The sequence below is a fragment of the Cercospora kikuchii genome (genome assembly GCF_019650295.1).
Source record: "Cercospora kikuchii DNA, contig_00007, whole genome shotgun sequence".
Taxonomy (NCBI): domain Eukaryota; kingdom Fungi; phylum Ascomycota; class Dothideomycetes; order Mycosphaerellales; family Mycosphaerellaceae; genus Cercospora; species Cercospora kikuchii.
The window spans coordinates 613069-639756 of NW_025408588.1; the positions used below are offsets into that span (position 1 = coordinate 613069).

Consider the following 26688-nt stretch of genomic DNA (forward strand, 5'->3'; position numbering starts at 1 on the left):
TTCCGAAGAGCAAGCTCGCGTTACGCGCCAACGATGCGATCTTTCACAACGAGTGCGCGAAGCACCTCTCAAGAAGATCGCATAGGAGCTGCTGCTGCTACGGCATACTGGTGCACGGTTGTCGGTGCTCCGCTTGGGACTGCGTTCTACGTTAGTCAGATCGCGAGGAAAGACTCGAAGTTGGCAAATTTGTGAGTGTATCAGCTGCAGGCATGTCAAGCAATAGTCTTGAGTGCTGACTTGGATTCGTTCTCTGTAGTCGCCAACTCAGCTTCCGGGATTGCCTGCCTGCCTCAAGTCTGGACGATTATGCTGGAGCGTATATGAGGTTGCGGAGGTAGACCTGGGCGCTTCGACGGGGCATGCCGCAGAAATCCACATACATGGCGTGCCATTTGTTTGGGAGGAGACGTGATACCCAGGGCGAGGCGCATGGATGGCGTACTGGAATGGTGGGCATTTTTGGCGTAATATTGCATCGATGGTACAGCCCAAGCATGTTGTAAGAGCTCTAGCATGCAGTGTGTGCTAGCCATAGCGCAACGTGGCTGTGAACCAGCTGTATAATACAATTCTATTGACTTCCTTAAGCCTATGCAGTGTCATGCTCTTTCTTCGCCATGTTCCTTCGCTATGCATCAATGAATCATCTCTTCATCCTCTTGCTTCAGAAAGCTCTCGCTAGCCAGATGTGCGGCCTGTCTCAACTAAATCGATCGCCTTTCCGACTTCGAAAAGGCTCTTTCGCTTCAAATCTGCTTTCCTTCTCGACGTGTTTCGTTGGCGCAGGATCGGTCATGGCTTCGGCGCTCGGGCTGGGATGATCGCCTGATACTGGGACGGCTCCTGATGTTGCGCTCGCAGGTGAACTGGCTGACATCGCTCGGTCTCGTGCCACCTGCTCTTGTGCTCGGAGTCGTTCGGCTTGTTGTCTAGATTTCTCGATCGATGCAGCTCGCTCGTCGCGGTCCTTGTTGATTTGCTTCTTTGCGAAGTAGTATGAGCCGCCTCCGGCTAGGATGAGGACGCCCCAGCCATAGAAGGTTGAGCGGATCTGTACTTCTTAGCCAGTGTCCATTGGCGCATGCGATTAACTCGGTCCTACTGTATTCATAGTCGGTATTCTGCGCTCGTTGGGCTGATTCTTCCAGAAGCTATCCGACGGTCAGACTCGCAAGCAAATCGTGTCCCGGTGAGGTGAAGGAGATGCTACGATGAGACGGAGACGAAGGTGAACGACAAAAGTGATTGATGAACGGCCTTCTCGCCGAATGACGGAGGAGCATTGACTGCTTCGCGAATAAGCTTCCGGAGTTCGGCAGGCATGTGACTAACTTAGGGCTGGGGCGGAGCCACGACTGCGCCTGCGGCTGCAGCCTTCAAGTCTCATCATCAACCCGGTTGACTCCATCTCTCCAACATCACCACCATCACCGCGCAGAATCGTCGATAGTCCCCATCGCACCGGGCGGAAGACGGCGGACACGATGCCGGCGAAGCGGAAGGCACCCGTCGTCGATGGGCGGGCGACGAAACGAATCGCCTCGGGCGCCGCCACCCCAATCTCGATGGACGGCGACGAGGAGTACGATGGGACCAGCGACGAATTCGATGAGGAGGAGAGACAGGCGCCACGGAAGTACGACAGTGAGTGGTCGACCCCTCGCACTGTCTACTTGCAAAACGCCGCTGATAGTGTGATATGTAGAAGTAGTCCAGAGGTACCAGCCTGCCACATACCAGAAACCTGCCGCCGCCGCCTCATCGCACGGCGACGCTGCCAGTCATCTCTTCAAATCCACTCGCAATTTCTTCAACGAGACCCTCAAACCTGATCACCACCTCCGCCCGTTGTGGATCGACCCGGCCAACGGCAAGGTCGTGCTCGAGACCTTTGCACCGAGTTTCAAACAGGCACAGAACTTCTTGATCAATATTGCCGAGCCACAAAGTCGAACGACGAATATGCATGAATATACAATCAGTCCTCACAGTCTGTTTGCCGCAGTGTCTGTCGGTCTGACCGAGCAAGACATCATCCGCGATCTCGAGCTGTTCTCGAAGACGAAGGTCCCTGCTAACATCATCGACTTCGTGCACGAGGTGACTCAGTCTTTTGGGAAAGTGAGGCTCGTGTTGAAGCACAACAAATATTTTGTAGAAAGCAACGATGCGTCCGTGCTGCAAATGTTGCTCCGAGACCCGGTTATTAGTTCAACACGAGTGGACGATACTGAGGATCTACAGACGGACAAGGCGGCCAAGAAGGGCAACCTCACCATCCAAGGAACCGCTCAGGCAAGAGCAGACAAGGAGGCGATGCAGCAGGCCGAAGCAGCACAAAAGCGAGACGAAGAGGATGAATCAGATGACGAATTTGGTGGCCGCGATGCAGAAAAGACCATGACGGAGTTTCTGCGTGAGGAGGAAGATGACGAGGATACAGACCTGGTGCACTCCTTCGAGATCGATGGCAATCAAATTCAAAAGGTGCAGGAGCACTGTAACGTCAAGCTCAACCTGCCGCTGACCGAGGAGTATGATTTTCGAGCGGATGATATCAATGCGAACCTGGATATCGACCTGCGGCCGAACGTACAAATCAGATACTACCAAGAGCATGCGCTCAGCAAGATGTTCGGAAACGGCCGTGCTCGAAGTGGCATCATCGTCCTGCCTTGCGGAGCCGGTAAGACATTGGTCGGCATCACTGCAGCCTGCACGGTCAAGAAGAGTGCGATTGTGTTGTGCACAAGCGCTATGAGTGCTGTTCAGTGGAAGGAAGAGTTCAAGAAATGGTCGAATATCAATCCCGACGATATCGCCATCTTCACCAGCGGCGAGAAGGAAAGTCTGCGGGAGAAGGCAGGCGTCATCATCTGCACGTACAGTATGGTCACACAGAACACACGTCGTGCCCACGACAGCCAAAAAGTCATGGACTTCATCACCGGGCGAGAGTGGGGTCTTATGGTTCTGGACGAGGTCCATGTGGTACCAGCAGAGATGTTCCGACGGGTGACGGAACGCATCAAGACGCATTCGAAACTCGGACTCACTGCGACTTTGCTGCGAGAAGATGACAAGATCAAAGATCTCAACTTCCTCATCGGACCGAAACTGTACGAGGCCAATTGGCTTCAGCTCAGCGAAGAGGGTCATATTGCACGCGTGCAGTGCGCAGAAGTGTGGTGCCCCATGACGACCGAGTTCTACAAGGAGTATCTCGAAGCCAAGACAACAAACAAGCGGAGCTTGCTTTCGACGATGAATCCGCGCAAGTACCAGGCATGCCAGTTCCTGATCGACTTTCACGAGCGGCGTGGCGACAAGGTCATTGTATTCTCCGACAATGTCTACGCTTTAGAGAAATACGCAAAGGGCATGACCAAGCCATACATTTACGGTGACACAGGTCAGCGCGAGCGAGAGATTGTGCTGCAAAACTTCCAACAGAACGACGCCGTGTCTACTATCTTCCTGTCCAAGATTGGTGACACGTCTCTCGACTTGCCGGAGGCGACATGCCTGATCCAAATCTCTTCGCACTACGGATCTCGACGTCAAGAAGCACAGCGCCTGGGTCGCATCCTGCGAGCAAAGCGACGTAACGACGAAGGTTTCAATGCCTTCTTCTACTCCCTGGTCAGCAAAGACACAAATGAAATGTACTATTCCTCCAAGCGACAAGCATTCCTGGTCGATCAAGGCTATGCGTTCAAGGTCATCACGCATCTCAACGGAATCGAGAGAATGCCGAACCTGGCTTTCAACACTCAGCAGGAGCGGATGACACTGCTCACTGATGTGCTGCTTCAAAATGACACCACTGGTGACGTCGAGGACATCAAGGATGATCTATTCAGCGACCGGAACGTCTCGCGCGCCAAGAAGAAGGGCAGCGGTGTGCGAAGACAAGCTGGCACGTTGTCGTCGCTGGCAGGAGGAGACAACATGGCTTACATGGAGCACGATAAGGGTAGAAACCCGAACAAGGCACTGGCCAAACCGAGAAACACGTTTTTCAAGAAGAATGCCGCGGCGCAAGCCAGGAGAGCGAAGGCTGCGAAAGATTTTGCGGACCAGGTTTAAATTGATGTGAACGGGAAGACAGACTGCAAGATATGGTAGTGCACCGGTAGACTGTCTTGGGAAGTATAAGGCGATGGGTTTATTGGATTAGTTGTGTATGAATAGCAAAAGTAATGCAACACGTGAGACCTCTGGCCGCCTCTTGGCAACAACATTGGAAGCTGTCTCCGTCTGTCGAGGACAGCATTCGGCTTGTGCGCAGCTCCAGCCCTGAGCGTATCAGTTCGAGAGGATGGAAGCGGGATGAAGCGCATCAAGTCGAAACAATTTCGTTCCTTCGACGTTCCGTTTGGGAAGGACCAACAAGCACTAAAAAGCTTCACAATCGTTTCACGACGTCAGCTCATCTCTCGCTCGCAAAGAGATATGCCGTGGGGCGTCACCGACTACAGCAGTGCAGACCAATGGGGTGGAGCAACCTGGATGTTTTCGACGGTCCTGGGACCAAGGGATGTCTATTCGGCAACGGCCAATGCCGTGTTTCCAACAATCCCGAGCCCGTACAGCCATCAGGTGAAGCTACGCAATGCAAGCGCATGCATCACTTAGGCTGTGTTCAGAAATTAAAGCGATCTACCTACACCGGTATCGGCATTAGACCGGCACTCGAATAGCATGGGGTGACTATATTGCAATGGCTGTGCAAGATAGGCGCTGACCCACTCGCTACACCAAGACCCGACATATTACCGGCACAAGCGAGAAGGATTGTTACTATTCTCTCTGTGCGCAGCACAACCCTATGCTTTCGACTCCAAACCAAGGAATCTTAGTTAGGACAGAGCCTTCCTTGAGTTCGTCAATGCTTTCCACGATGGAAGGCTTAGGAGTGTTGTTCCTATTCACAGCACATTGGAGAATCCCAAGACCCGCCGACATGAGAGGGCAGTCAGTGTGCACACAGGACTTGTCTCCGCACAGTAGGTACCACGAAAAGTGGCAGGCTGTATAAGATAAAGCAAGTCTCTTGCCATTCTGGAAACACCATCACACAACACAACACTTCAGCAGCCAGCACCATCACATCACCACAATATTCACCTCAGAATTCCAACTTCCGACACCGCTCTCGACACTCCGACTCAAAATGCTTTCTAAGTCCTTCTCCATTGCCATTCTGGCCTCCACTCTTGCCTCTGGCAGCGTCATCCCAGCAAAGCCAGAAGCTGAACTCCTCCCTCGAGTCGACCAGCCTTCCAACCCATGGATCAACGAGAACTGCTTCCACCCATACGAAGTCCCACTCGGAGTCAAATCGGACAAGTGCCCAAAAAAGAACACGATCAAGGACGACGGCAACGGTAAATACTGCTCCGGCAACTCTCCCTGGTCCAACAGCTGCCAACGTTACTGCGAGGAGACCCTGGAATGGCGTTACGGAGAAGTGTACCCATTCGACAACACCCGCTGCGGCAAGGGATCGGCCTGCCGTCTGGATCAGAACATGCGAGTGGACGTGGGTCAATCGACCACCTTCAACATCGGTATTACTCAAGCGGCGTTCTCCGCGGGAGCCTCATTCACATGGACCGAGACGAAGAGCACTGGTAACGGCATCATTCGTGACAAGCCAGCAGCTTTGGTCGATTCTTGTGGGTTCTGGGCATTCGTTCCTCACATCGTGAAGAGCTGTGGCATTTCAGCTAAGAGTGATGTGCACTCCAACCCGTTCAACAAGTGGTGTGCCAACCGGGTTGACGAGAATGTGTGCATCGAGAGCGTTTTCCAGACCGCTACTGGTACAGCTTCGGGAGACACTGTCTTCGTTGCTACGGACTGTACCACTGGAGCTCCACTGCCAGATGACAAGCAGGATCCAATCTACCTCAAGGCGCAGAAGTAGAGCTTAGACAGGAGGTGGTGGGAAAAGTATTGGGATGGGCGTTCGGGATCTGGGTGCTCTTGTTTTGGGGGAATTTGATCATCGTAATTCAGCTACTCTCTATATCAAGTATCCTCAAGTCAATTGTTGTCTCAAAAAGGTGCCTCATTCCCGGATGTGATCGTGGTGAGCTTGGAGCCAAGCGCTCTTAATGGTTTCGCGATCTAGCAGTCCAGCATCATTGCCACTAGTACCACAGCTACCGAGATTACTAAAACGATCTCAATTCCCTGTTCGCATGCTCATTGATAGGCGAGTAGGTCATCACGCAATCAAATGCTACGTACAGAATTGTCTATCGACCAAGAGGTAGAATACATAAGCGCCACCCATGACGACTTCTTTGACGAGAGTTCCGTACCACTCCCAGTTCTCCTGCCTGTAGTAACGCTTCGGATACCAAGCCTCCATCTTGCCACAACTTGACTTTTCAAGCATATCGCGCCGTGCTGGCATAGTGGGAGGCCATATCATGTAAAAAAGCGGCGCTAAGAGATCTCCGTAGACGAGCCAGTCTCCCCCTGGAGCAAGAATGTGGGACCAGAGATGAAGACACACGCTGTCAGCAGTTCTTTGTGACTTGGCGGCGGCGTAACCGTCGTAGAACATGCTGACAGCTATTGTAGCGACCAGGAGATGGTACCAGAGACCTTGATACACGATAGTCACCACGATTCGATGCCAAAGGGGTGCTCGAAGCTTTGCATCTCGTTCGAGCAGATTCGACTCCAGCAATTGTGTTGGCGTGAATCTCATTGGCACTCCAGCCATCCAGTGAGGTAGCAGCTCCTTCACAATCACCAGGAATAAGTATGGACTAAGCCACGTTGCCGCTTCCATCTTCCTTCGGACCATGTGATAGCTGCAAAGCGATCCAGATACCATGAATTGGATACGATACGCTACACCAATCATGACAGTCATCCGACGCAACAGTCGGAAGTTGATTGGAATGATTAGAGGCTGCTTTGTGGCCACTAAGAGCAGGAATGCCAGTGGCAGGAGAGTCCTTTGCGTGGACGAAACGTATGGCGATATGCAATACCAGAATTGTACGGTACGTTGACGCCAAGTGAGTTTGCTCATCTTTTGCGAATGGAATCCGAATCTTGCTATCATTGCGCCTCGCACTGTTCCAACGCACTGAACTCATGTCAGTCGATGGTCTGAATGATGGCTGCGATTGCAGACTTACCCATTTCTTCCTTTGCGCGATATATCCTGCAAAGGTGTCAGGAACCATACCCCACTGCAATTGCTCATAGCATAAAACAGACTCCCATCCGAGGCCGTTCAACAGCATGCCGGCTATGATGTCTTCCATCAGTACCCATTCATCGAATCCGCCCATGTCTTCGATGGCTTTCCGTCGGAAGACGACTCCAGGACCAGTTTCCCATACTGCACCAAGAGTGTCACGCTCAACTTGATCCTGCCAGTTGTGGATATACATGGACGAGTACAGAGGATCGTTCAGTGGGAGGTTGTAGAAGCTTTGACTGCACATCGGTTGTCAGCGAGTTCCCGTAGACATATGCAACAAGGACATATGATTCCATGCAGGGGGATATACTTACGGTACAACAACAACACCAGCCTTTGGATTCTGTACGAGGTGTCCCATTGTAGCTCGCAGAAAGTCAGGTTCCACAATCATGTCGCAGTCCAAGAACGCACAGAACTCGGTGCGTTCGCTACTTAAGGTATCCAGGTACGCCAAAGCAGCATTCATGTTTCCGGCTTTGTATCCTCGTTTGCATCCACTCTTCCCAGGTCGCCGATAGTAAAGCAGCTCGCACGGGGATACTTCACCAAGTTGGCGGATGTCTTCTTCGAGCTTGTCATCATTGCCGTCGTCCCCTAGAAGAACGCGAAAGTTTGGGTAGTTCTGTGCGCACACTGATCGTAGCGTGTCGAGGATTACGCTTCGTTCTTCTCCACAGCTAACGACTATGATGTCCACCAAGGGAGCGTGTTTGCCACTCAGTCGGGTCTTCTGTCTGAGGGTGACTCCGGACCACAGTAGGAATCGGTATGATTCTCCTAGTATTGATGTCGCTGCTCGCTGCTGTGTCAGCGATGACGGTCATGCTTCCGCTCCACGACGGAGGATTCTGGTCCCACTAACCCAGCTGAGTGACTTGCCAGCAGATGAATAGAATCGGAACCCAAGTCTGTTGATCACTTGACTTCGTCGATCGTATGCCCTGCATCAGCAGAAGAATCAGATAGGATTGTAGCGACCATATCGACAAGGTCAATGGTCTCCAAATCGCATCTGCGCGGTTCCTTCGTCTCTTTTCCTCGTGGGAGAAAGGTGGGAGCGTGTCCTCCGTTTGTTGCACACTGTGCGTGTCTGATTTCGTTGATCCGTTCATTGGAATTGCGGTCTTTCACAGTTGAAAGACTCCGTGTATCCAAAAAGCTAATCAATGCGCAAAAAAGAATCGTGGTAAAAATGATGACGAGATACTGCACCTGCTTCGCATTGCAGAAGATCTCGAGCCTGGTTCGCCAGTGGTGGCGTGCAGGTGGCTTGATCGTCTCAACAGCATGTATGCAGGTATGCACATCGCGTGGCACGTTGGCTGCTCTCCCCGAATCTCCCCACTTCACCGCAATTGGCGCCGACCGCTTATGCTCGGGCAGGGTGTAAGACCTCCTTTCGGAGTATCGCAGATACGAGAGAGGCTTCGCGCGAGCAGCAGTAAAGAATTGGTCAAGTTCTAGTTCGTGTAGGTCTTTGTAGCACTGGTGGCGTCCAAAGATCTGAACTACGTTTGGGACACAGCAATATGCCAGTCGATTGTCCGTCGTAGTCCCTCCAACAGATCCGTCTTAACGTTCCAACCTAGCACTTTCTTCGCCAACGTGCAGTCAGGTCTTCTCTGCAGAGGGTCGTCGGGCAGCGGATCGCCATAGACAATGGCAACCTGAGGACCACCAGTAATCTCAAACACAGTCCTGGCAACTAGATCCGCGAGCTCCTGAATCGTGGTCTCCTTCTCGCATCCTATATTCACAGGTCCGTGTTGCCAAGAGCTTTCCATCAGACTAGTCAGACCCGCAACACAGTCGTCCACGTACTGAAAGCAACGCGTCGATTTCCCATCTCCTGTGATCACAAGGTTCTCGCCCCGTAATGCTGCGCCAATGAAGTTGGTGACGACTCGGCCGTCTGATGCATGCATGCCAGGGCCCTGAAGTACGTGTTAGTATCATCCATTCAAAGCCCGGTATCGGAGTATTTGTTCTCACATAAGCGTTGAAGATTCGAGCGATTCGGATTTCTGGCGCGTCAGGATGCTGGACACGATATGCAAAAGCGAGTGCCTCGGCGACACGTTTACCCTCGTCATAGCATGAGCGTGGGCCGAAGCAATTGACGTTGCCGAAGTAGGTCTCGGCCTGAATATTACGCTCGGGCTGTCCATAACTGAAACATGCGAGATTAGCTTGAGAGTCTTGCAGATTGTGCAAGGAAAGCCAAAGCATACACTTCAGATGTGCTGGCCAGAAGAAGTCTTGCGTTCCACTGTCGAGCCTTGTCGAGAACATTTCGTGTGCCAAAGTAGCATGTATCCAGAATTGTCAACGGATCTGTCGAGAAGTACTTTGGGCTCGCAGGGCATGCGAGATGGTATATGCGGCTGCATGGCTCAATTTCTTCAGGTATAGGATCTGCTATATTGGCTCTGAGTGTGAGAGCGTTAGCAAAGAAACGAAATTTCTGAAATCTGGAGGTGAGACTCCACTGTACGAGTGTGAAATTCGGATTGGAAATCACATTTCCCAAGGTGTTCAATGGGCTCGTCGAAAAGTTGTCCAGCGCAACAACTTCGTGGCCTTCGTGAAGCAACTTCGCCACAAGACATGACCCGATGAATCCTGCGCCCTATTGGAAGGGTGTTAAAGCCACAACATCAGAGTTTGTGAAGGAGACTTACACCAGTTACCAAGATACGATCTTTGTGGTTTCCGTTCATCTTGTCCACGTCGATGTCTGGGCCCATGATGCAACAATTCTCGCTGTACTCCTGTTGATGTTTGGAGGCCACCGGACCTGCAACATACATAAATACACTCAGCTTCGCAATGTCGTGGATCTTTATCAATCTGATATGTTTTCAGCATGCGTCAGCGGTTGTTCTCGTAAAAGCTTTCCGACGTCACATTGCATAGCTACTGTTACTTCCAGTGGCGCTGTGCGATTGATTAGCTTGCATCTGGGCTAGCGTGTGCTGGTTCCGATCACATGATACCTGACCGGACGTAAGCACAGCTCCCCGTTTGTCTAATGCACATCCTATGCGATGTCGATCAGCAATGCCAAGTTCTCTGCATTGTCTCCTTTCGGTATCGACAGAGCTCCGGTGGTCGGTCTTGACCTATGATTATTGCAATTTTCTTAGTGTCGGATATCGCAAAATTGTTCTCGCTGATGTCTTGCAGCGAGGAGCTGCGTGTTCTGATCGGACATAATCGAAGCTGAATGTGCACGGTCGTACGTACCTGGCAACAATGAGCATATCCACGCTTCGAACAGTTGACATTGGGCGGAACACCAAATCTGAATTGCTCAAGAAAAGCTTCCAGCTTCGTCAGCATGAGTGAAGAAAAAGCGGATTTGGGTATCGCATCCACTGAGTCTCCAGAATCTCCGGCGTTGAAGAAGGTGAAGCGCGAAGAGTGGATCGACGGACTCCGAGGACTGGCTTCTCTACAGGTGACGATTTTCCACACGCTGTCGGATGTATGCTGGTCATTCTACAGATCTCCATGGGCCGACAATTCGCAACTGCAAATGTCGAACTTCTTTCGCATTGTGCCGGTCCGAGTCTTGGCCCATGGACCTGGAATGGTCAGGCTGTTCTTCGTCATCTCTGGGTACTGCATCGGAACTTCTCTACAATTAACAACGCACTGCGACTCCAGGACTGCAAGACCTTCCGCAACTTACTACCGAAAGCTGAGCTCGGCGGTCGTCCGGAGATGGCTTCGCCTGTACCTTCCGCTCGCTGTCATTGCGATACTGTGTCAAACCCTATGGTTTCTGGATCTCTACACTGAGGAGCCCAGCGATCTACACGATCTCTGCCCGGACGCTAGACCATGGACGTCGCCTTGGTCGCATTTGGCCTGCACCATCACATACCTCATCAACGCTCTAGACGTGGTGAATCTGAAATTCACTCATGGGCTACACAACACGCTGTGGACTGTACCCCTGGATGCACGAGGATCGATGCAAAGCTATCTTGCTCTACTCGGATTGGCCAACATGAGAAGAAAATGGCGAATTGTCGTCTTGGCGGCCCTTGTGGTGTACCACTTCTGGTTCTGCGCCCATGAGATCCAGGGTTATGTTTTCGGGCTTCTCGTGGTGGACATCCAAAAGCTTGTATCTCTAGGCGGCGAATCCACGACTGCATTTCGTACATGGTTACGAGCATCGGCCGCAATTGCATTCGTGACGGGCTTGTACCTCATCTCTCTGCCGCCACAGCAACACACGGATCCTACAGAAGTGCTACACGACGACTATTTCTTCTTCAAGCCTCTCTGGTTGCCGCATTGGGAGAATGCGGCCAAGTATAACTGGCAGGCATATTTTCTGGGCGCGTTTCTCGTCTTCCCGGCACTCCTGGGCCTGCCAGAATGTCGAGCGTGTTTATGTACCCGACCGCTGCAATTTCTTGGCAGGATATCGTTCTCTTTGTTTTTGGTGCATTCAGTTGTCATTCGCACTCTGAGGGCAAGACTGATCGAATGGGCCTTGGTCATACTACACGCGCAACCGCCTGACGGGGCACACCCAGCTTCTCTCTCATGGATGCTCGCAAATGGCGTCGCAGTGATCACCACTGTCGTAGTAGCTATTGTCAGTGCTGTTTTGTTCCAGCAGAAAGTTGAAGGGCCAATGCTCCGATGGGCAAAGCAGATCGAGTCCCGAATGACTGTGCCAGAAGAGAAGTATGATTAGCTCGCTACCATGATAGCGTATGATGGCATTGTCGAAAAAAGGAAGTCCTCATTTCCCGATATGTTTTATCTCCATATGCTTCCTTGGCCGTAGTGAAAGAGGATGCAGAAAAGCGATTGGGCGGAACGAGAGCTTTCGAAGCTTATTGCCAAGCTCTGGTCCGAGTTCTTCCGAGAGCGGCCCGCTTCCGTCAAGCCGTCTTTATCGGCGACTTCCATCTTCCGACGACTTCATCCTGCTTCCGTCTCTTTCATCACCATCGACCAGTCTGTGACAGCTCCCATGGCCTCGGCGGCGTAACTCTCGTGTCGACAGTTCAAGACGTCCGAAGTTCCGATGACTACAAGCCTGAGAACGTTACCACCGGAGCAGACAGCAAGAACGCCATTCCGACGACTTTCCCTCATCTTCGATCATGACCGAAGAAACGGATCCTGCGGCCAATGGCTCCAACGGCTCTCATCCGCAGGCACCACCAGAGAAGCGACGCCGGGTCGAACGCGTCATTGCAGCTTGTGATCTGTGCAAAGCCCGCAAGGTGAAGTGCAATGGCGAATTGCCTTGCTCGTATTGCAAGCGGAAGAATCGAGCAGATACGTGTGTTTTCTCGCCTCCGAAGCAGAGATCCTATCCGACGTCGACGAAGTCTGCTGGTAGTACACCGGCTCAGAAGAATGCTACAGATGGCCAGGTTGAACGACCGAGGACTACTCGCCCTAGGAGGACGTACAGTGATGGCGGTGGACCGAGGGAGTCTCAGTATCCGTGAGTGTTGTCATTTCGTATAGACTCAGCGGGATCGCGGCAGGCATCATGTATGCGGCGCGCTTTGTCCATGACCGAATTTCCCTTACCCAAGATATTCTCGATAGCGCGGTCATGTGCCAGGAAGCTATCACCCGCCTCTAACTGTCCTCGGATTGCCTTGCACATCACATCGCTTGTTGCCGTTCACGTTGTTCGGTGGTAGGGGTGCTGACCTTGGAACAGAGCTCGTGGACCACAAACGCACGACGGCATAGCTGACTTCGGTGCATCGCTTTCACCCACAGTAAGCTGTGACGATCATCACGACGATACAGTAGTACCACTCGAAGGACGCATTCTCCGAGATGCGCAGGGAAAGGTGATTTTCATAGGCGATTGTGCTCCACTTTCGTTCTTGCAAACAGTGAGGCACCTGATCGCTTCGGAGGTGGACGCAGAAGAGCTTCCCGTTGCTGCATCACGCGATTCTATCATCGAAGTTGCCCGGCCGCGGTCTGCCGATCAGCATAGTAGCATTGTTGTCAACTTACGAGAGGTGGATGATCTCACTAAACAGTATGCCATTGCCGTCAGTGGCCTCGCTGACCTCTTCGACCATGAGCAGCTATTCCGGGACATCAAGACTTGGGTCGGTGAGTCGATTCGGACGCTTTGCACATTCACAATGCTATCGCATAGAGCTGAGGAGACAATCGGTCACTGACTGGCGGTACTATCTAGGTGGATTCACCTCACATCAACAAGATGCTACTTCCGCCGTCTACTACCTCGTACTCGCCATTGGGGCCCAGGAGAGCAACGACAGCAAAGCTGAAGCCTGGTTCAAGCACGCAAAAGACATCTTGCTACGACACCTCACGTCAAGTATGAACGTCTCCACAGTCCAGGGCTTCGCACTTGTCGCAATCTATATGTTACGTGCATTTCAGCCCAATGGAGCCTACCTGTATTTCTCGCTCGCAGCGAGAACTGCCTACGCCATTGGTCTCCATCGCACAGAAGTCAATGCTTCTTTCGGCGAAGCTGTTCGTGCGACGCGCGATCGAATCTGGAAGAGTCTGAGGGTAGTAGACATGCTCATCAGTAATTTACTTGGCCGTCCGCCTTCTACTTCGGATGTTGACTGCACTGTCAAATATGGCAAGCACGGAGTGGCTGAGGTCCCTTTCGGAGAATCATCACATGTCATCGACGCCAGCGTGCAGATCTTCATGATTATTGAGCGTGTGGTCGTTGAAGTCTACTCTCGTAAGCGGATCTCATTGCGCATTGCAGGCTATGTTTCGCACCAGCTCAAGGCGTGGGCTTCGACATGGTTGAGGCCTCTCTCTGAGACTACCACCAGGTCTACATCTCGAGAAGCAGTGGTTGGCGCTTGCTCAACATTGTGCTCGTACTACTATGGTATCATGTTACTGACGAGGCCGTTCCTGATCTACGAGCTGTACGAATATATGGGCGCATCACTCAAAGCGCCCGGAACACACAAGGAGCATCAAGAGAAGCAGAAGTATGCAGATGCTGCTTTGGACGCAGCCACCTCGTTCGTGGAGACCTTGCAGACGGTTCTTACCACCGACGCCATGCCACGGAGGATGCCACTTGTCGTGTAAGTGCAGAGCTACATTTGTCAATCAAGCATTCACACTAATAAAATCAAGATCGTGGCTGTTTACTACCTCGCTCGTCCTTGCTGTGGGCATCCTCGGTCGGTCCGGCCTAATATTCGAGGACCAATGCAAAGCATCAATCGCCTGCCTCGATTACTTCGCAAGCGTCGATCCACATGCGAGACAGTATTCTCTGATATCACAAGCTTTACTGAAAACCACCACTGCTCACATCAAGACACGCGAGCTCCATCTACGAAGCCAAAGAAAACAAGCTTCGTCACAGTTGTTCGGACTACTACCATCGACAGAATACCACGATACTCAAGAATCAGAGGCACGACACGAGAACGAAACTTCGCGGGCTGCTGGCTCTATTTCCACGGCGACTGTTGATCAAGCTCTACCCGGATCTTCTAGCTCTATAATAATGTCTGACCAGCCTGCTCCTTCGGCGACCGAGACTGGGACTACGGTACCGGCGGACTGGACGATCTATGACGCCGACTTCTTCGCCATGCCTTGGCTCAGTAATGAGAACGATCAGGGCCTTCAGGACTTCCTGCAGCCTGGACGTCACACCATGGACGGAGGCAATCTGGCTGATATACCACTGTTTCCGATGTATGATCAGATGAATGGAAGCTTCATGTGAGGAACGGACGCCTCAGCTTCCTTTGTCTCTGCTGCTGAACATGCGCTGAAATGCTTTTGAGTGGCAGCGATCCTAGATCAGACGGGGCGAAATGTTCTTCTCCTGATCAGAGCCAGATGGCTCGGCGTACCCATTGTGGCGCAAGACAGTACTGGCTATCGCGCATGAGTCGAGAGTAACAGGACTCTCATCTCGCGACTACAGTCTCGCTGGTCTCGTCTCTTGACGTTCGCAGGAACGGAATGAGCTTGGTGCCTCCCGTGCCAACCAAGTCTCTGGTGGTGGAATCAACAGAAGCGAGCTTCGTCGAGGTCGACGCAATATCCCTCCGAATGATCAAACTCTCTGGCTTAGGCTGTCGACTTGGGATGACAATGTACCTGGTCACCAGGTTGATATGCAGGTTCCGAAACTCGCTCAAGCTGGCGACTGCCTCATTGAAAGCCCGCACCACATCGCTATGGCCGCGGGATGCATCCAGGTTATCGACGTAGTGGCGAATGTTCGCGATCTTCTCGACATCATCCAGGAATCGAGCATGCGGCCCAGGCATGTATCGCCGCATCTCTTCATGGAAACCTCCGCTTCTATCGTGGTTGACGGAAAGCACGGCGTCGAAGAACTGTAGTAACGAGCTTTGGCCATTGCTTCCGCCTCTGTACTTCCTCCAGGATCCCTTGCCATCTCCTTCATCGTAAAATACACCATTCGGCAAACCAGCTGTCTCCATGTTCATACTTCCCGCTAGGAAAGGTCGAATGTGGTGATAGAAGACTTGTGGGCGGCATCGGTCGTCCATGCGCTCGAGAAGTCTTCCGATGTCGATCATACTTTGCTTGAAGTACTGAAGGCTTCCGATTATGGTCGCGTTGTCCTTGCGATCAACAGCCTCGATTGCGGACAGCATCGCCCGGATGAGAGGTCCTGCGCGAGCTTCCATGGCATTTGAGATGATCAGGAACCAGGACTCATCGTCGGTGCCTGTCGCGGTATGGAGGGCAATCAAGTTATCTGGCTCTGTCAGGTCAATGGTTCTCCCGCTGCAAGAATTGAGTGGTCGCCAGTTCCAGAGATTCAGTGCAGCATATGTTGCGATGGGATGGACTTCGAGATGTTCTGAGGTCTGCAAGAAGGGGACTGCGATTTGCGGCGGTAGGCGCTAGAATGTCTTCATGTCAGTATGCTGACGAGACAATCAGGCGTCGCCGATGGTGTTGTCCTCTCGACATACCTCCGAAGGTTCGGGACCTGCCCAAATGTATCCTTGCGCCAACACCGCCAGGAGCGAGTACGCTCTCTGCCATTCAGCTTCGGTGTATAGGTGTGATGAATCGAGCACTGGCAATGCATCAATCGCCGCTCGTATCTGTTGCCGCTCGATGAGCTCCGAGACTTGTGCGATTAAGCTCTCCCATGGCTGGTAGTAATCGTGTGACAGGCGGCTGAGTGGTGTATCTTCTGGCAAGAAACCATTGGAAGAGATGTTGTAAGACGCAAGCGCTTCTGGTGACGGCAGAACTGGTATCTTTGAAGGACTCATGCTGAGGAACGCTCCAAGTCTGTCGAATGCTGGACAACGGATGCAAAAGTGAAAAGTCTATTTGGTAATACAGAAGCCATTTCAACTACCGTGCGGCCTTTCTAGGGTTATATTCTGGTGAATGCGGCGAGTACCCACTTGTTCACGGCAATTGATCACGTCTTGACTGTTGCCAATGCCAAATGGGATGACAAAATGTGGTTGGAGGAGCGGAACGGAAGCATTGTCGGAACATCGGAAGGAGGCAAAGAAAAGCGCTTGTCACCTTCCATTGTCGGACGCCTTGGCGAGTGGGCGACGTAGCTGTCATCGGATGCCACCTTCCTGCATGACAAAACGTGGTAGAAGCATGGCTATTTAGTAATGTAAAGTCTCTTCATGCTATTGTTCTCACATCTCACTTCTCATCCTGACAGCGATCTGAAACAGCCCCATTCCATAGGCCTATACAAAGATCACTTCCCACTTCCGACGCCAAGACCCTATAGCAGATGACGAGCACAATGGACGCCACCGCAGCTATCTCTCTCCTCCAACAAGGCCAAAAACCATCATGGCCTTCAAACGCAGCAACTCTCGAGTTCGCAGAGTCCCTCGACAACCACAATGACATCCTCAAGACCTTCCGCAAAGACTTCGTCGTGCCCACAAAATCCCAACTTAAACGCAAGACTCTCCACGATGATGCCCAGACTTCCGCACCAGCTTCCTCCGTAGAAGATGAAGCTATCTACTTTTGCGGAAACTCCCTCGGTCTGCAACCAAAAGCAGTCTCAGAATACATGTCCGCATACCTGAAGACATGGGGTTCAATCGCCGTAGGAGGCCACTTCACGAAATTTGAGGATTCACCGCTTGTCGCATACCAAGATATGGCAGCCGATTGTGCGAGAAAAATGGGCCCAATCGTGGGCGCTAAAGATCCGCAAGAAGTTGTTGCGATGAACACATTGACTGTCAACCTTCATTTGATGATGGCAGCATTTTACAAGCCTGACAAGGCCGCGAAGAAGACGAAAATCATGTGCGAATGGCGGCCTTTCCCGAGTGATTGGTATGCGATCGAGAGTCAGATTGAATGGCATGGTCTGAATCCTAAGGAGGAGATGTTGCTTGTTCGACCTGATAATGAGGAGAATGGAGAGTATGATATGTCAACGGAGCAGATTTGCAACCTCATTACGCAGCACAAGGATGAGTTGGCTCTGATCCTCCTTCCTGGAATTCAGTACTACTCCGGTCAACTTCTCGATATCCCAACCATCACCGCGCACGCACACAAGCATGGTCTTACCATTGGTTGGGATCTCGCACACGCAGCAGGAAATGTTGAACTTCAGCTCCACGACTGGGATGTCGATTTCGCTTGCTGGTGTACCTACAAGTACATGAATGCTGGAGCTGGTGCTATCGCAGGAGTATTCGTGCATGAGAAACATGGCGATTCGAAGAAGAACAAGGCACTGAAAGGATGGTATGGACATGATAAGAGCAGTCGTTTCCTCATGAACAACCAGTTTGTTCCTACGCCTGGTGCGGGAGGTTTCCAGCTTTCGAACCCGAGTGTGGTTGATTTGACTTGTTTGAGCGCTGCGTTGAGCGTGTATGAGAAGACGAGTATGAAGGAATTGAGGCGGAAGGCGCTGCTTTTGACTGCTTATGCGGAGGAGCTGTTGGGTGGGATTTCGAAGAGGAATGTGACTGAGGGTGGCGAGGCACCGTTCAAGATCATCACGCCAAGCGATCCAAGACAAAGGGGGACACAACTGAGTGTGCTGTTCAAAGAGGAGCTGATGGAGGAAGTCAGCGCAGCTCTCGAGGAGAATGGAGTGATCTGCGACAAGAGGAAGCCGGGCTGCATTCGAGTGGCTCCTGTGCCGCTTTACAACACTTTCGGAGATGTGGCGAGGTTTATGCAGATCATTGAGGCGGCGTTGAAGAACAAGGGCAAGGCGAGCGAGGATTCTGAGTAAGCGAAGATGTTGATCACCGGGGATGTTCCGCATGAGAATATGACAAGCCAGATATCAGGTTTCAGCGAGGAGTACAGGACATTTTGGAAAAACGTAAATGAGAATTGAGACAGCATAGCCTACGAACAACTAAGTCATCTTCACGACACTTCTGCAATAGAATTGACAAGATTCACAAAACGCACTACGAGCTTGAGACTTTGTATGTGATTTCTGAACTCGTTCTCAACTTGATGCTGACGCACTCTTGCGCCCAGTCTTCCAACGCGAGAACATGTGATGGGATGTGGGCATTCCCGATCTGTATTCAGCTGCCACTGCATGCTTTGCAGAGTCGGTTCTGGTTCATGCACACTCGTAGACCGGCCGCGTGCCAAAATGCTCATTTCTTCTGCAGCTCATTCCTGTCACCTCTCGCACTCCTTCATCCTTCATCGCGCTACTCTTGTCTCACCACCAGGTGCTCTCCAAGTCTGCCGGGTCTCCTCCGGAATTGTAGAAGATGTCGATTGCATTTTTCCCCGCGTCCATTATGTCGAAAAGCAGCCCCAATGTCGGCGCTGGACCAAGATCGCAGCTTTGAATAATGGGATCCACGTCGTCCAGCGGCTCTGCTTTCGCGTGTTCCAGGTGAAGCATGACTCTTGAGACGACCTTCCAGCCCGGCGTGCCTGGTATCTTGGGCGCACAGGGCACCTTACGCCACGAGCCGACGAGATCTTTGCGTAGCTTCAATCGCATGTCCTTATCTTCATCCAACTCGCTGTAGATCTGCAAGTAAATGTGCAGTACGCCTTCTTCGACTCTGGAGAAGTGGGTGCAGTCGAGCTTTGCCATCTCCGCGATCCATCCAAGCGGACCAAAGGAGTCGGCCCAAGGCCACTTGCCAGGCCAGACTGAGTCGTTTGGATTTGGGCCATTTACATGCTGAAGTCGGAGGCGCTGAAGCTTTGCAAACCCATGGGTAGTGTGTTGAAAGACGCGATTGACAGCGCGCAGAGTGAAAGGTGTCAGAGTGTAATATACATCCTTTACGACATCGTTTTCATCAAGAGCGACATCGATAAGGATCATTTCCAGTAGCTCCGGAGTTTCGAACACTCGAGTCACTGCGACCGAGCACTCTGGGTCTGGAGTGACCGAGCGATCTGGGTCTGGAGCAACAGGGTTGAAATGTGTTGAAGTTTTCGTGCGGCTTGATATTACTCAAAAAGTGTCAATGAGATAGTGAAGAGAATTCGTCAAACGAAACACAGAGTACATCCAGCGCTTGCACTAACACAACACTAGGACTCCATTCACCTGTGCCCCACTCGGAGCTTGTGATACTCCACCATTCACTGCATGGAGTTGAGGGTCCTACCAGCCGACTCATCATACCAGGGGGTCAAACGAAGACTGCAGTGACTGCAGATAGCCTACAGAAGTTCACAAGCCCCGAGAGGGGAGGTTATGTTATCCTCTTACGAAGTAGTGAAATGAGGCCAAAGCCCAATGTTTAACTTGAGCCAGCACACTAACGAGCACGATGATACGACGGAAGATTCTGAAACCAAGAATGCACGAGCTGAATGATCTGGGAAAAGAGAACATAAGAAGCCGATAAGTAGTTCAATTGTTGGATTTTTTAATGCTATAGGACGAGCACAAGAGTCGCCAGAATGGGTTTGAGCATGGCACTGACCTCTTAGCAATAAGAGTTCGGGGAGGCACACTGGACGGATCTGGAACGTTTGGATGTCTGGTTGAGAAGGCATACCTATACTGGAGCTCTGTTGATCGCACTACAACCATATCTTATTAGAAGTATGCCGCCTGTGACGGCTATCATGTCGTAGCCTCCCGCCCTCAGGACTCTTTCTCTAGTCTCGAGTCCTGATGTCGCGAAACACCTCCTAGACATCGTCGAATTGCCTTTTCTCGACCCCGCGCTCTTCAATAGTGCTCCTACTTTTCTGCTTCTCTATCTCATGCTCCTACTCTTTTTCTCCATCGCGACCATTTCCGCGGCTTTGACTTCTTTCTCCGTGCGAATGGCAGCCTTTGCACGATGAAACGTGTCGAAAAGTGTTCCCAATGTCGGTTCGGATTCAAGATCGTGGCTTCCCAGTTCGAAAGTGCGAGACTTCCTGCGACATGCACTGATCACTTCATAATACATCTCCAGCTCAACCTTTGACACAAGATCCCAGTTGGTCGACCATGGCACTTCGCGCCAGGAGCCGTTGACACTCTCGCTCATCCTGTCCTCTCTGTCGGAAAGAACAGTGTCAAGGATAATGAGGCGAAGCCGCAGGACGCCGTCGCGGATGTAGGATTGGTTAATGAAAGCAAAGCTTCGATGCTGCTCTTGTAGCCAGTGAAGAGGACCAAAGTCTTCAGGACTCAGAGTGGATCTAAAGTCGAAGTCGAAGTAGCCCCGAGTGGCCTGAGGAGGTACGGCTTTGAGGCGTAGCCGAAGAAGTTGAGACGAGCCATCGATCGTGTTGCGGAAGTCGCGGTTGACGGCGCGAAGGATGATCGGTAACCGGATGTAAACATTGCGATGCCTAGGCTTGCTCAGAGTGCTTTCAGGGAGGTCGATCTCCGCATGAGCAACATCAAGTAGAATCATCTCCAAGAGCTCCATCGTTCCGAAGACTCGAGTGGCGGCGACAGAGTACTGTGCATTTGGGGTCGCGGCCATCGTGGTTTGAACCTGACACTTTGCAGGAGGAGAAATCAAGATTCCGCTGTTTGTGATAGTGATAGTGGGAGTGGCAGTGGTGTTGTAGTGACGATGTTGCAAAGCGAGACTGGAACTTTATATAGCGGACACTAGCGATGCGTGAACGCCCATTCACTGCTTTCAAACTTTGGCCAATCGGAGAGATGCATTCATTTAGACGTATTCATGTATGAAAATCCGTCGTGGCGATCCGACTGCATATTTCAGCAGGGTTGAGACATAGAGAACGTGCTGGCAACAGAGTCACGACGAAAGGGGTAGCTTTAACGTGTATGACCAAGAAGCATTGAAGAACAAGAGCGGGCAAAACGAGCGAGAGCTCTGGTCAAATTACTGACGATTCCTTCCAGGTGCACGGGGTAGAAGGTAATTATTTGACAGATGTCAAGTCATAGCAGTGCATCAAGAATCGATTTGGGGCAATCTTATATGAGAGTACCATGGAAAACGATTCGAGAACAATCAATTCTTGTTAATACTCCGATGCACTGGCACTTCGTATCTGGTCTACGGTCGCCACTGAGAGTGTAGAGCGTAGACTTGCGGTGTGACTCTCATTTCCGACGTGTTGTTGACCCGTCGTTATTCGTGCATTTTCAACAAAACAACTGCCTGCAGTAGCCTTCGCCTCAGCAACCCCCTGCCTCCTACGCTCCACCCACAAGGAGTCAAGATCGATTCCTTGTTCATCATGTAACCCTCGCAGCACATCCGGTCTCTTCTGTCGATATTCTAGCCGAGTTCAACTGATTCTTGCGTAGCTTCATGGCATTATTCGTCCCATGTATGACCAACGACTTCTCGCGGATACAAAATGCAGACTGAGACCAATCGCGACCTCCGCAGCATCGATCATGCCAAACACCATGCCCAATGTTGGCGCAGGGCCGAGGTCGTAGCTTTGTGTATGATCATGCGGTGACCAGGTCTCGCTTTCGATCAGAGTAAGCGTAACCCTTGAGATGAGCTTAGAATCGCGAGTGCATATTTTGCGCCAAGAGCCTTCCATATCTTGCATAAGCACAAGTCGCTGGCTTTTGGGCTTGCCACTGATAAGGGCACGAAGCTCTAATACGTCGTTGTTGATTTTTGCATGTAAATTGAAATGGGGACCGGAAGACCATCTGAGCCAGTCAAGAGGACCAATGTCTTCGCCGCTAATGCATTTGCGGGAAGAATGTGCAAATTCAGGAGGAAGAGATTTCAGTTGCAAGCGAAGGAGCTTTGCAGAGCCATCGATCGTGTTTCGGAAATCGCGATTGACGGCGCGGAGTCTGATAGGGGACCAGACAAACTGCCAATCATCGGTGTCGTAGTTGTCGCAATCTGCTGGAAATTCGACCTCAGAATGTGTGACCTCGAGCAGGATCATTTCGAGCATCTCCGGAGTGCCAAAGACTCGAGTCGCGGCTTCGGAGCGCGGTGTCGTCAAGATGGTGTAAGTGACCATTGTGACAGCCTGTTTGATGAGCATACTGCTGGTCACCATTGGCACCAGTCACGTTGATGGTTGAGGTCGGTAGTTTATGGGCACAGTATGGAATGTGACGTGCCAAATTGAGCATGGCAGTGCTTGCTCACTCCGGCTTACTCCAGTGGGCGACTCCTGACTGTTCACCTTCTTGTGATCAAAGCTTCGCACAATGATTCAAGGCAGAGGACGTGCTAAGGATGAGGTAATGTTCTGTGGTCTCATGCGAACGAATAGAACCGTAAAGGAACAAAGTGGACCGTGGGAGAGCAAGACATAGGTTCAGTTGTCTCGATTGTTCGATGCTTCATAGGGTAATGCTTTGCAGGGAGCTAGGGGCAACACAGAGGTCTATCATTTCAATCTGGTAATATGTGCCCAAAGAGCAGACATTTGAGCTTCGTCCTCCTCAGATGACACTGTACTCTCTATAGCAGCTCAGTCTGAGCGATACGTACTTCCAGCTCGGAATGCATGGCAGGACTGTTATTTCCTTCATCGCTTCTCCCTGCCAAATCTCGTGCCCCTTCGCCCATTTGTCTGATCCCCAGTGTCAACTTCTTCACAGGTCTGCAAAGCGTCCCCCAGATTTGTTGAAGATGTGTGCCGCGGTTTCTCCAGCATCCATCATATCAAAAACCAGTCCTAGCGTCGGCTCTGGGCCAAGATCACACTTCTGGAAATCGATTATCTGTGTGATGTTACGCTCCGTATTTTCAAGGCATCTGAGGCGGAACCTAACTCTAGAGATACCCTTTGGTTTAGGCACGCAAGGCATCCTGCGCCAGTAGCCTTGGATATCTTTCCGTAGTTTCATTCGCTTACACTCCCGATCGACATGGAACAGTAAGCAAATGTGCATTACACCTCCCGACGCTCCAGAATGTGCTGTACAATCGAGGCCGGTCATCGCCTCGAGCCAGAAAAGTGGCCCAAATTCTGGGCCACGCACATAGCCTTCGGGGCGGGCGAACGGATCGTTGTCCTGAGTCTCGAGTCGAAAGCTAAGAAGCTCTGCGGAACCATCGATGGTGTTTCTAAAGTCGCGATTGACCGCACGGAGGATGAAGGGCGATATGATAAAAGCAGGATCGGGTTGGGAATCGATTTCAGACCGCGCGACATCGATCAAAATGATCTCGAGGAGCTCCGGAATTCCAAAGACTTTGGTGGCGGCGACCGCGTACTCTGTGTCTGACGTGACGGACATCTTGCCTGGAATGTGTCGGAAGTGAGACGCGTTTGTGATAGCAGTCGGTTCTGTCGCGACGAGACAGTTGAGAACGTCAAGCAGGCAGAAGAGGAAAGTCAGAAGCCATGAGCGCCATTCACTTGCGCCCCACTTCGAGCTTGGCGCTCCCTGACACACATTCCACGCGATAACCGCTCCACCAAGGTGTGAACGAGGACAGCAACAATCCATAGGACCAGGAATAGGCTGCTAAAGCCCGCAAAGCAGCTCGTGGCAAGTTGGAGTGGTATGGCGGATTGCAGTCGAGGCACGTCTATAAAGTCAGATGGATAAACAGCAGAGCACGCAATGACAGTATAGACGCATGCCAGATCAGGCCAACACCAGAATCGGGAATTCGTACGGTGAAACGTAGAAAGTCGTTCAATTATTGATCTGCTCCCTTGTCTATTGCTGCATTGCACTCTAAAGACAGACATCACTGCCACTTCTCCAACACAGCTGTATCTCATCTCGCTCTGACCACGCATGCCTACCCTGGAAGCCGCAGAGCTGAAACACTTGGCCACGTTATTCATGCTTCTGCCATCCGTGATCCATTCTCAAAGCTCTAACGATGCCTCTGACTTCCTTTCGCTCCTGCTCATGTCGCTGTCACAGTCCCGCAGACTCAATCGCAGTTCATGTTCATGGCGACCCAAGACTCAGCTGCATCAAGCAGAGCGAAAAGCACACCCAACGTCAGATCGGTACCGAACTCGTGCGTTTCTAGCTCAACGTCGTGGTAACTTAACTCTCCTTCTACCGTCTTGTACTTGAGGAAACTCGCATTCGTTTTCAGGTCGACGACAACCTTCGAAACGCCACTTGCATTTGCGTACGGCACGCATGGTAGCTTCCGCCAAGATCCTTGGACATCTTTCCGCAGCTTACGGGGCCCGTCCTCGTTGTCTCCCGTAAGATATGCTCGAATGTTGAGAGTGTCGCCCTCTGCCTTGCTGAACCGGAGAAAATCGAAGTCGGTTTTGTATTCTAGCCAGTGCAGACGGCCGAAGTAGTCGCCGCTAAGCTTAGGAGGGTTCCAGGGTACGTGTGCACGCAGTAAAGCCTTCAGTTGGAGACGTAGAAGTTTTGGCGAGCTCTCAATGGTGTCTCGAAAGGTGGTATTGACCGAGCGAAGTCTCGTAGGCGACAGGATAAATCGCGGCTGTTCGGCAGGATTCATGTCCCTGAGGTGGGGAGGCCAGTTGTAGTCGAAGCTGTTCATAGAGACATCAATCTCTGGTTCTGCCACTGCGATGAGTATGAGCTCGAGCAGCTCCGGTGTCTTGAACACGCGAACGACGGCGGTCGGGCACTGAGTGGTCGAGATGGTAGACATTGTCGAGCCGGTCTGTTTGCTGATTCCAGCGTGGCTGAAGTAAGACCTGAGACTGTGCAGAGGAGCTGACCAAGTTGAGTCAAGAATTGAAAGAGAGTACCGAGGAAAGTTATACTTGTACTATAGGCGCTCCGATCCACCAGTGACCATTCACCTCTGGTTACCTCGGCCGGTGACTCCGATCTCCATCATTCACTCCACGTGACAACTCCATCGACTGTGTACAAGAAGTCTGATGCCATGAGGTGAGCCGGAGGATGCGCACTGTGCCGTTCTCCTTACATGCCTGCCTCTTCTCTGCCACCGCTGTGCCCGCAAGCAGGACTGCCATTATGACCACATGCCCTCGTATGTTGCATCAAGCTGGACCTCTCGTCTTCGTCGACGTTGCTTTTGCCGTCCCTCCCAAGCGTCTTCGTACACATGCCCGTACCTCTGATAGTCCTCGCAACTTCCACTCCCGATATTCCTGCAAGACTCAAAAGTTTTTGTCTTCGATATCCATGCTGACCTCGGCCGCATCGATGATATCGAACAGCAGACCCAACTTCGGGTTAGGGCCGAGATCGCAGGTGCGCAAATCATACTCGAAATACGTGAAAAGACGGCCTGGCCTCCGCCCAACGGGTCGGTATCTTGCGCTCGTTACCAGTTGGAGAACAACCTTGGATGCCGCCTTTGGATGCAAAATGCATGGCAATTTGCGCCAAGATCCTGTGAGATCTTTGCGTAGCTTGTAGCGTTCATGCTCGCTACGCCCGACGATCGTGGCGCAAACATGGAGAACGCCATTTTCGACCTTGCTGTTCCAAATGAACTCCAAGCCTGCTTTGCTCTCCAGCCAGTGCAGAGGACCAAAGTGCTCGTAGCTCAGGAGAGGGTGCAGTCGGCGTGGGGCTAGCTGACGCGGCAAAGCCTTCAGCGACAATTTGCGAAGTTTTGGGGAGCAATCAATGGTGTCTTTGAAGGTGCGATTGACGCGGCGGAGGACGATGGGCGAGAAAGCGTAACGCGGCTCTGGGAGATAGCAGAACGAGCGGTGGGCAGGTCCGTACGTTCTAGGGTCCGTGGTCTTGCTGGTGCACTGGCTCTCAAGGTCGACTTCCCATTCTGCTACTTGGAGCAGGATAAGCTCGAGTAGCTCCGGTGTCTCAAAAACGCGGAGGGCGGCGACCGAGCACTGCGCGTCCAGGATCTCAGACATTTTTGAATTAGCTTGTCGAGATATCGAAGCTGTTGAACTGTCTGATCGTGCAATCAGATGTCTGTAGAAGTGATCGAGTGGAAATATCTATAACACCGACACTGACACCCATTCACCACTGCTCCACTTCGAGCCGTGGCTGTCACAATTCACTCATTCACCTCAATCCGACCAGGATCTATTGTATCGATGCATTGACATCAGACGTG

General features: G+C 51.7%; 15 protein-coding genes across 15 annotated transcripts; 5 read left to right on the plus strand and 10 right to left on the minus strand.

Moving 5' to 3' along the window:
- Positions 1–703: 703 nt before the first annotated feature.
- Positions 704–1114, minus strand: CKM354_001034400 (uncharacterized protein; the record flags this gene model as incomplete). Its single annotated transcript, XM_044805799.1, has 2 exons — positions 704–1054; positions 1106–1114. The coding sequence occupies 2 exons, from the start codon at positions 1112–1114 to the stop codon at positions 704–706; spliced, it is 360 nt and encodes a 119-aa protein (XP_044661734.1).
- A 373-nt stretch (positions 1115–1487) lies between these two features.
- CKM354_001034500 (TFIIH/NER complex ATPase/helicase subunit SSL2) lies at positions 1488–4092 on the plus strand (the record flags this gene model as incomplete). Its single annotated transcript, XM_044805800.1, has 2 exons — positions 1488–1647; positions 1709–4092. The coding sequence occupies 2 exons, from the start codon at positions 1488–1490 to the stop codon at positions 4090–4092; spliced, it is 2544 nt and encodes an 847-aa protein (XP_044661735.1).
- A 1087-nt stretch (positions 4093–5179) lies between these two features.
- On the plus strand, positions 5180–5935 carry CKM354_001034600 (uncharacterized protein; the record flags this gene model as incomplete). The annotated part of the gene is made up of 1 exon (XM_044805801.1): positions 5180–5935. The coding sequence occupies one exon, from the start codon at positions 5180–5182 to the stop codon at positions 5933–5935; it is 756 nt and encodes a 251-aa protein (XP_044661736.1).
- Positions 5936–6253: 318 nt separating this feature from the next.
- Positions 6254–8352, minus strand: CKM354_001034700 (uncharacterized protein; the record flags this gene model as incomplete). The annotated part of the gene is made up of 4 exons (XM_044805802.1): positions 6254–7117; positions 7170–7473; positions 7552–8032; positions 8103–8352. The coding sequence occupies 4 exons, from the start codon at positions 8350–8352 to the stop codon at positions 6254–6256; spliced, it is 1899 nt and encodes a 632-aa protein (XP_044661737.1).
- A 396-nt stretch (positions 8353–8748) lies between these two features.
- On the minus strand, positions 8749–9987 carry CKM354_001034800 (uncharacterized protein; the record flags this gene model as incomplete). The annotated part of the gene is made up of 5 exons (XM_044805803.1): positions 8749–9174; positions 9233–9410; positions 9472–9669; positions 9730–9869; positions 9922–9987. The coding sequence occupies 5 exons, from the start codon at positions 9985–9987 to the stop codon at positions 8749–8751; spliced, it is 1008 nt and encodes a 335-aa protein (XP_044661738.1).
- A 300-nt stretch (positions 9988–10287) lies between these two features.
- Positions 10288–11957, plus strand: CKM354_001034900 (uncharacterized protein; the record flags this gene model as incomplete). The annotated part of the gene is made up of 2 exons (XM_044805804.1): positions 10288–10350; positions 10521–11957. 2 exons carry the CDS (start codon positions 10288–10290, stop codon positions 11955–11957), a joined length of 1500 nt encoding a protein of 499 aa, XP_044661739.1.
- Positions 11958–12372: 415 nt separating this feature from the next.
- Positions 12373–14990, plus strand: CKM354_001035000 (uncharacterized protein; the record flags this gene model as incomplete). Its single annotated transcript, XM_044805805.1, has 4 exons — positions 12373–12722; positions 12948–13357; positions 13446–14334; positions 14387–14990. 4 exons carry the CDS (start codon positions 12373–12375, stop codon positions 14988–14990), a joined length of 2253 nt encoding a protein of 750 aa, XP_044661740.1.
- A 187-nt stretch (positions 14991–15177) lies between these two features.
- CKM354_001035100 (uncharacterized protein) lies at positions 15178–16530 on the minus strand (the record flags this gene model as incomplete). The annotated part of the gene is made up of 2 exons (XM_044805806.1): positions 15178–16149; positions 16222–16530. 2 exons carry the CDS (start codon positions 16528–16530, stop codon positions 15178–15180), a joined length of 1281 nt encoding a protein of 426 aa, XP_044661741.1.
- A 491-nt stretch (positions 16531–17021) lies between these two features.
- Positions 17022–18503, plus strand: CKM354_001035200 (uncharacterized protein; the record flags this gene model as incomplete). Its single annotated transcript, XM_044805807.1, has 1 exon — positions 17022–18503. One exon carries the CDS (start codon positions 17022–17024, stop codon positions 18501–18503), a length of 1482 nt encoding a protein of 493 aa, XP_044661742.1.
- A 450-nt stretch (positions 18504–18953) lies between these two features.
- CKM354_001035300 (uncharacterized protein) lies at positions 18954–19577 on the minus strand (the record flags this gene model as incomplete). Its single annotated transcript, XM_044805808.1, has 1 exon — positions 18954–19577. The coding sequence occupies one exon, from the start codon at positions 19575–19577 to the stop codon at positions 18954–18956; it is 624 nt and encodes a 207-aa protein (XP_044661743.1).
- An 889-nt stretch (positions 19578–20466) lies between these two features.
- On the minus strand, positions 20467–21189 carry CKM354_001035400 (uncharacterized protein; the record flags this gene model as incomplete). The annotated part of the gene is made up of 1 exon (XM_044805809.1): positions 20467–21189. The coding sequence occupies one exon, from the start codon at positions 21187–21189 to the stop codon at positions 20467–20469; it is 723 nt and encodes a 240-aa protein (XP_044661744.1).
- Positions 21190–21994: 805 nt separating this feature from the next.
- CKM354_001035500 (uncharacterized protein) lies at positions 21995–22681 on the minus strand (the record flags this gene model as incomplete). Its single annotated transcript, XM_044805810.1, has 1 exon — positions 21995–22681. One exon carries the CDS (start codon positions 22679–22681, stop codon positions 21995–21997), a length of 687 nt encoding a protein of 228 aa, XP_044661745.1.
- A 583-nt stretch (positions 22682–23264) lies between these two features.
- On the minus strand, positions 23265–23912 carry CKM354_001035600 (uncharacterized protein; the record flags this gene model as incomplete). Its single annotated transcript, XM_044805811.1, has 1 exon — positions 23265–23912. One exon carries the CDS (start codon positions 23910–23912, stop codon positions 23265–23267), a length of 648 nt encoding a protein of 215 aa, XP_044661746.1.
- A 652-nt stretch (positions 23913–24564) lies between these two features.
- CKM354_001035700 (uncharacterized protein) lies at positions 24565–25275 on the minus strand (the record flags this gene model as incomplete). Its single annotated transcript, XM_044805812.1, has 1 exon — positions 24565–25275. The coding sequence occupies one exon, from the start codon at positions 25273–25275 to the stop codon at positions 24565–24567; it is 711 nt and encodes a 236-aa protein (XP_044661747.1).
- Positions 25276–25753: 478 nt separating this feature from the next.
- Positions 25754–26479, minus strand: CKM354_001035800 (uncharacterized protein; the record flags this gene model as incomplete). Its single annotated transcript, XM_044805813.1, has 1 exon — positions 25754–26479. The coding sequence occupies one exon, from the start codon at positions 26477–26479 to the stop codon at positions 25754–25756; it is 726 nt and encodes a 241-aa protein (XP_044661748.1).
- Positions 26480–26688: the final 209 nt, after the last annotated feature.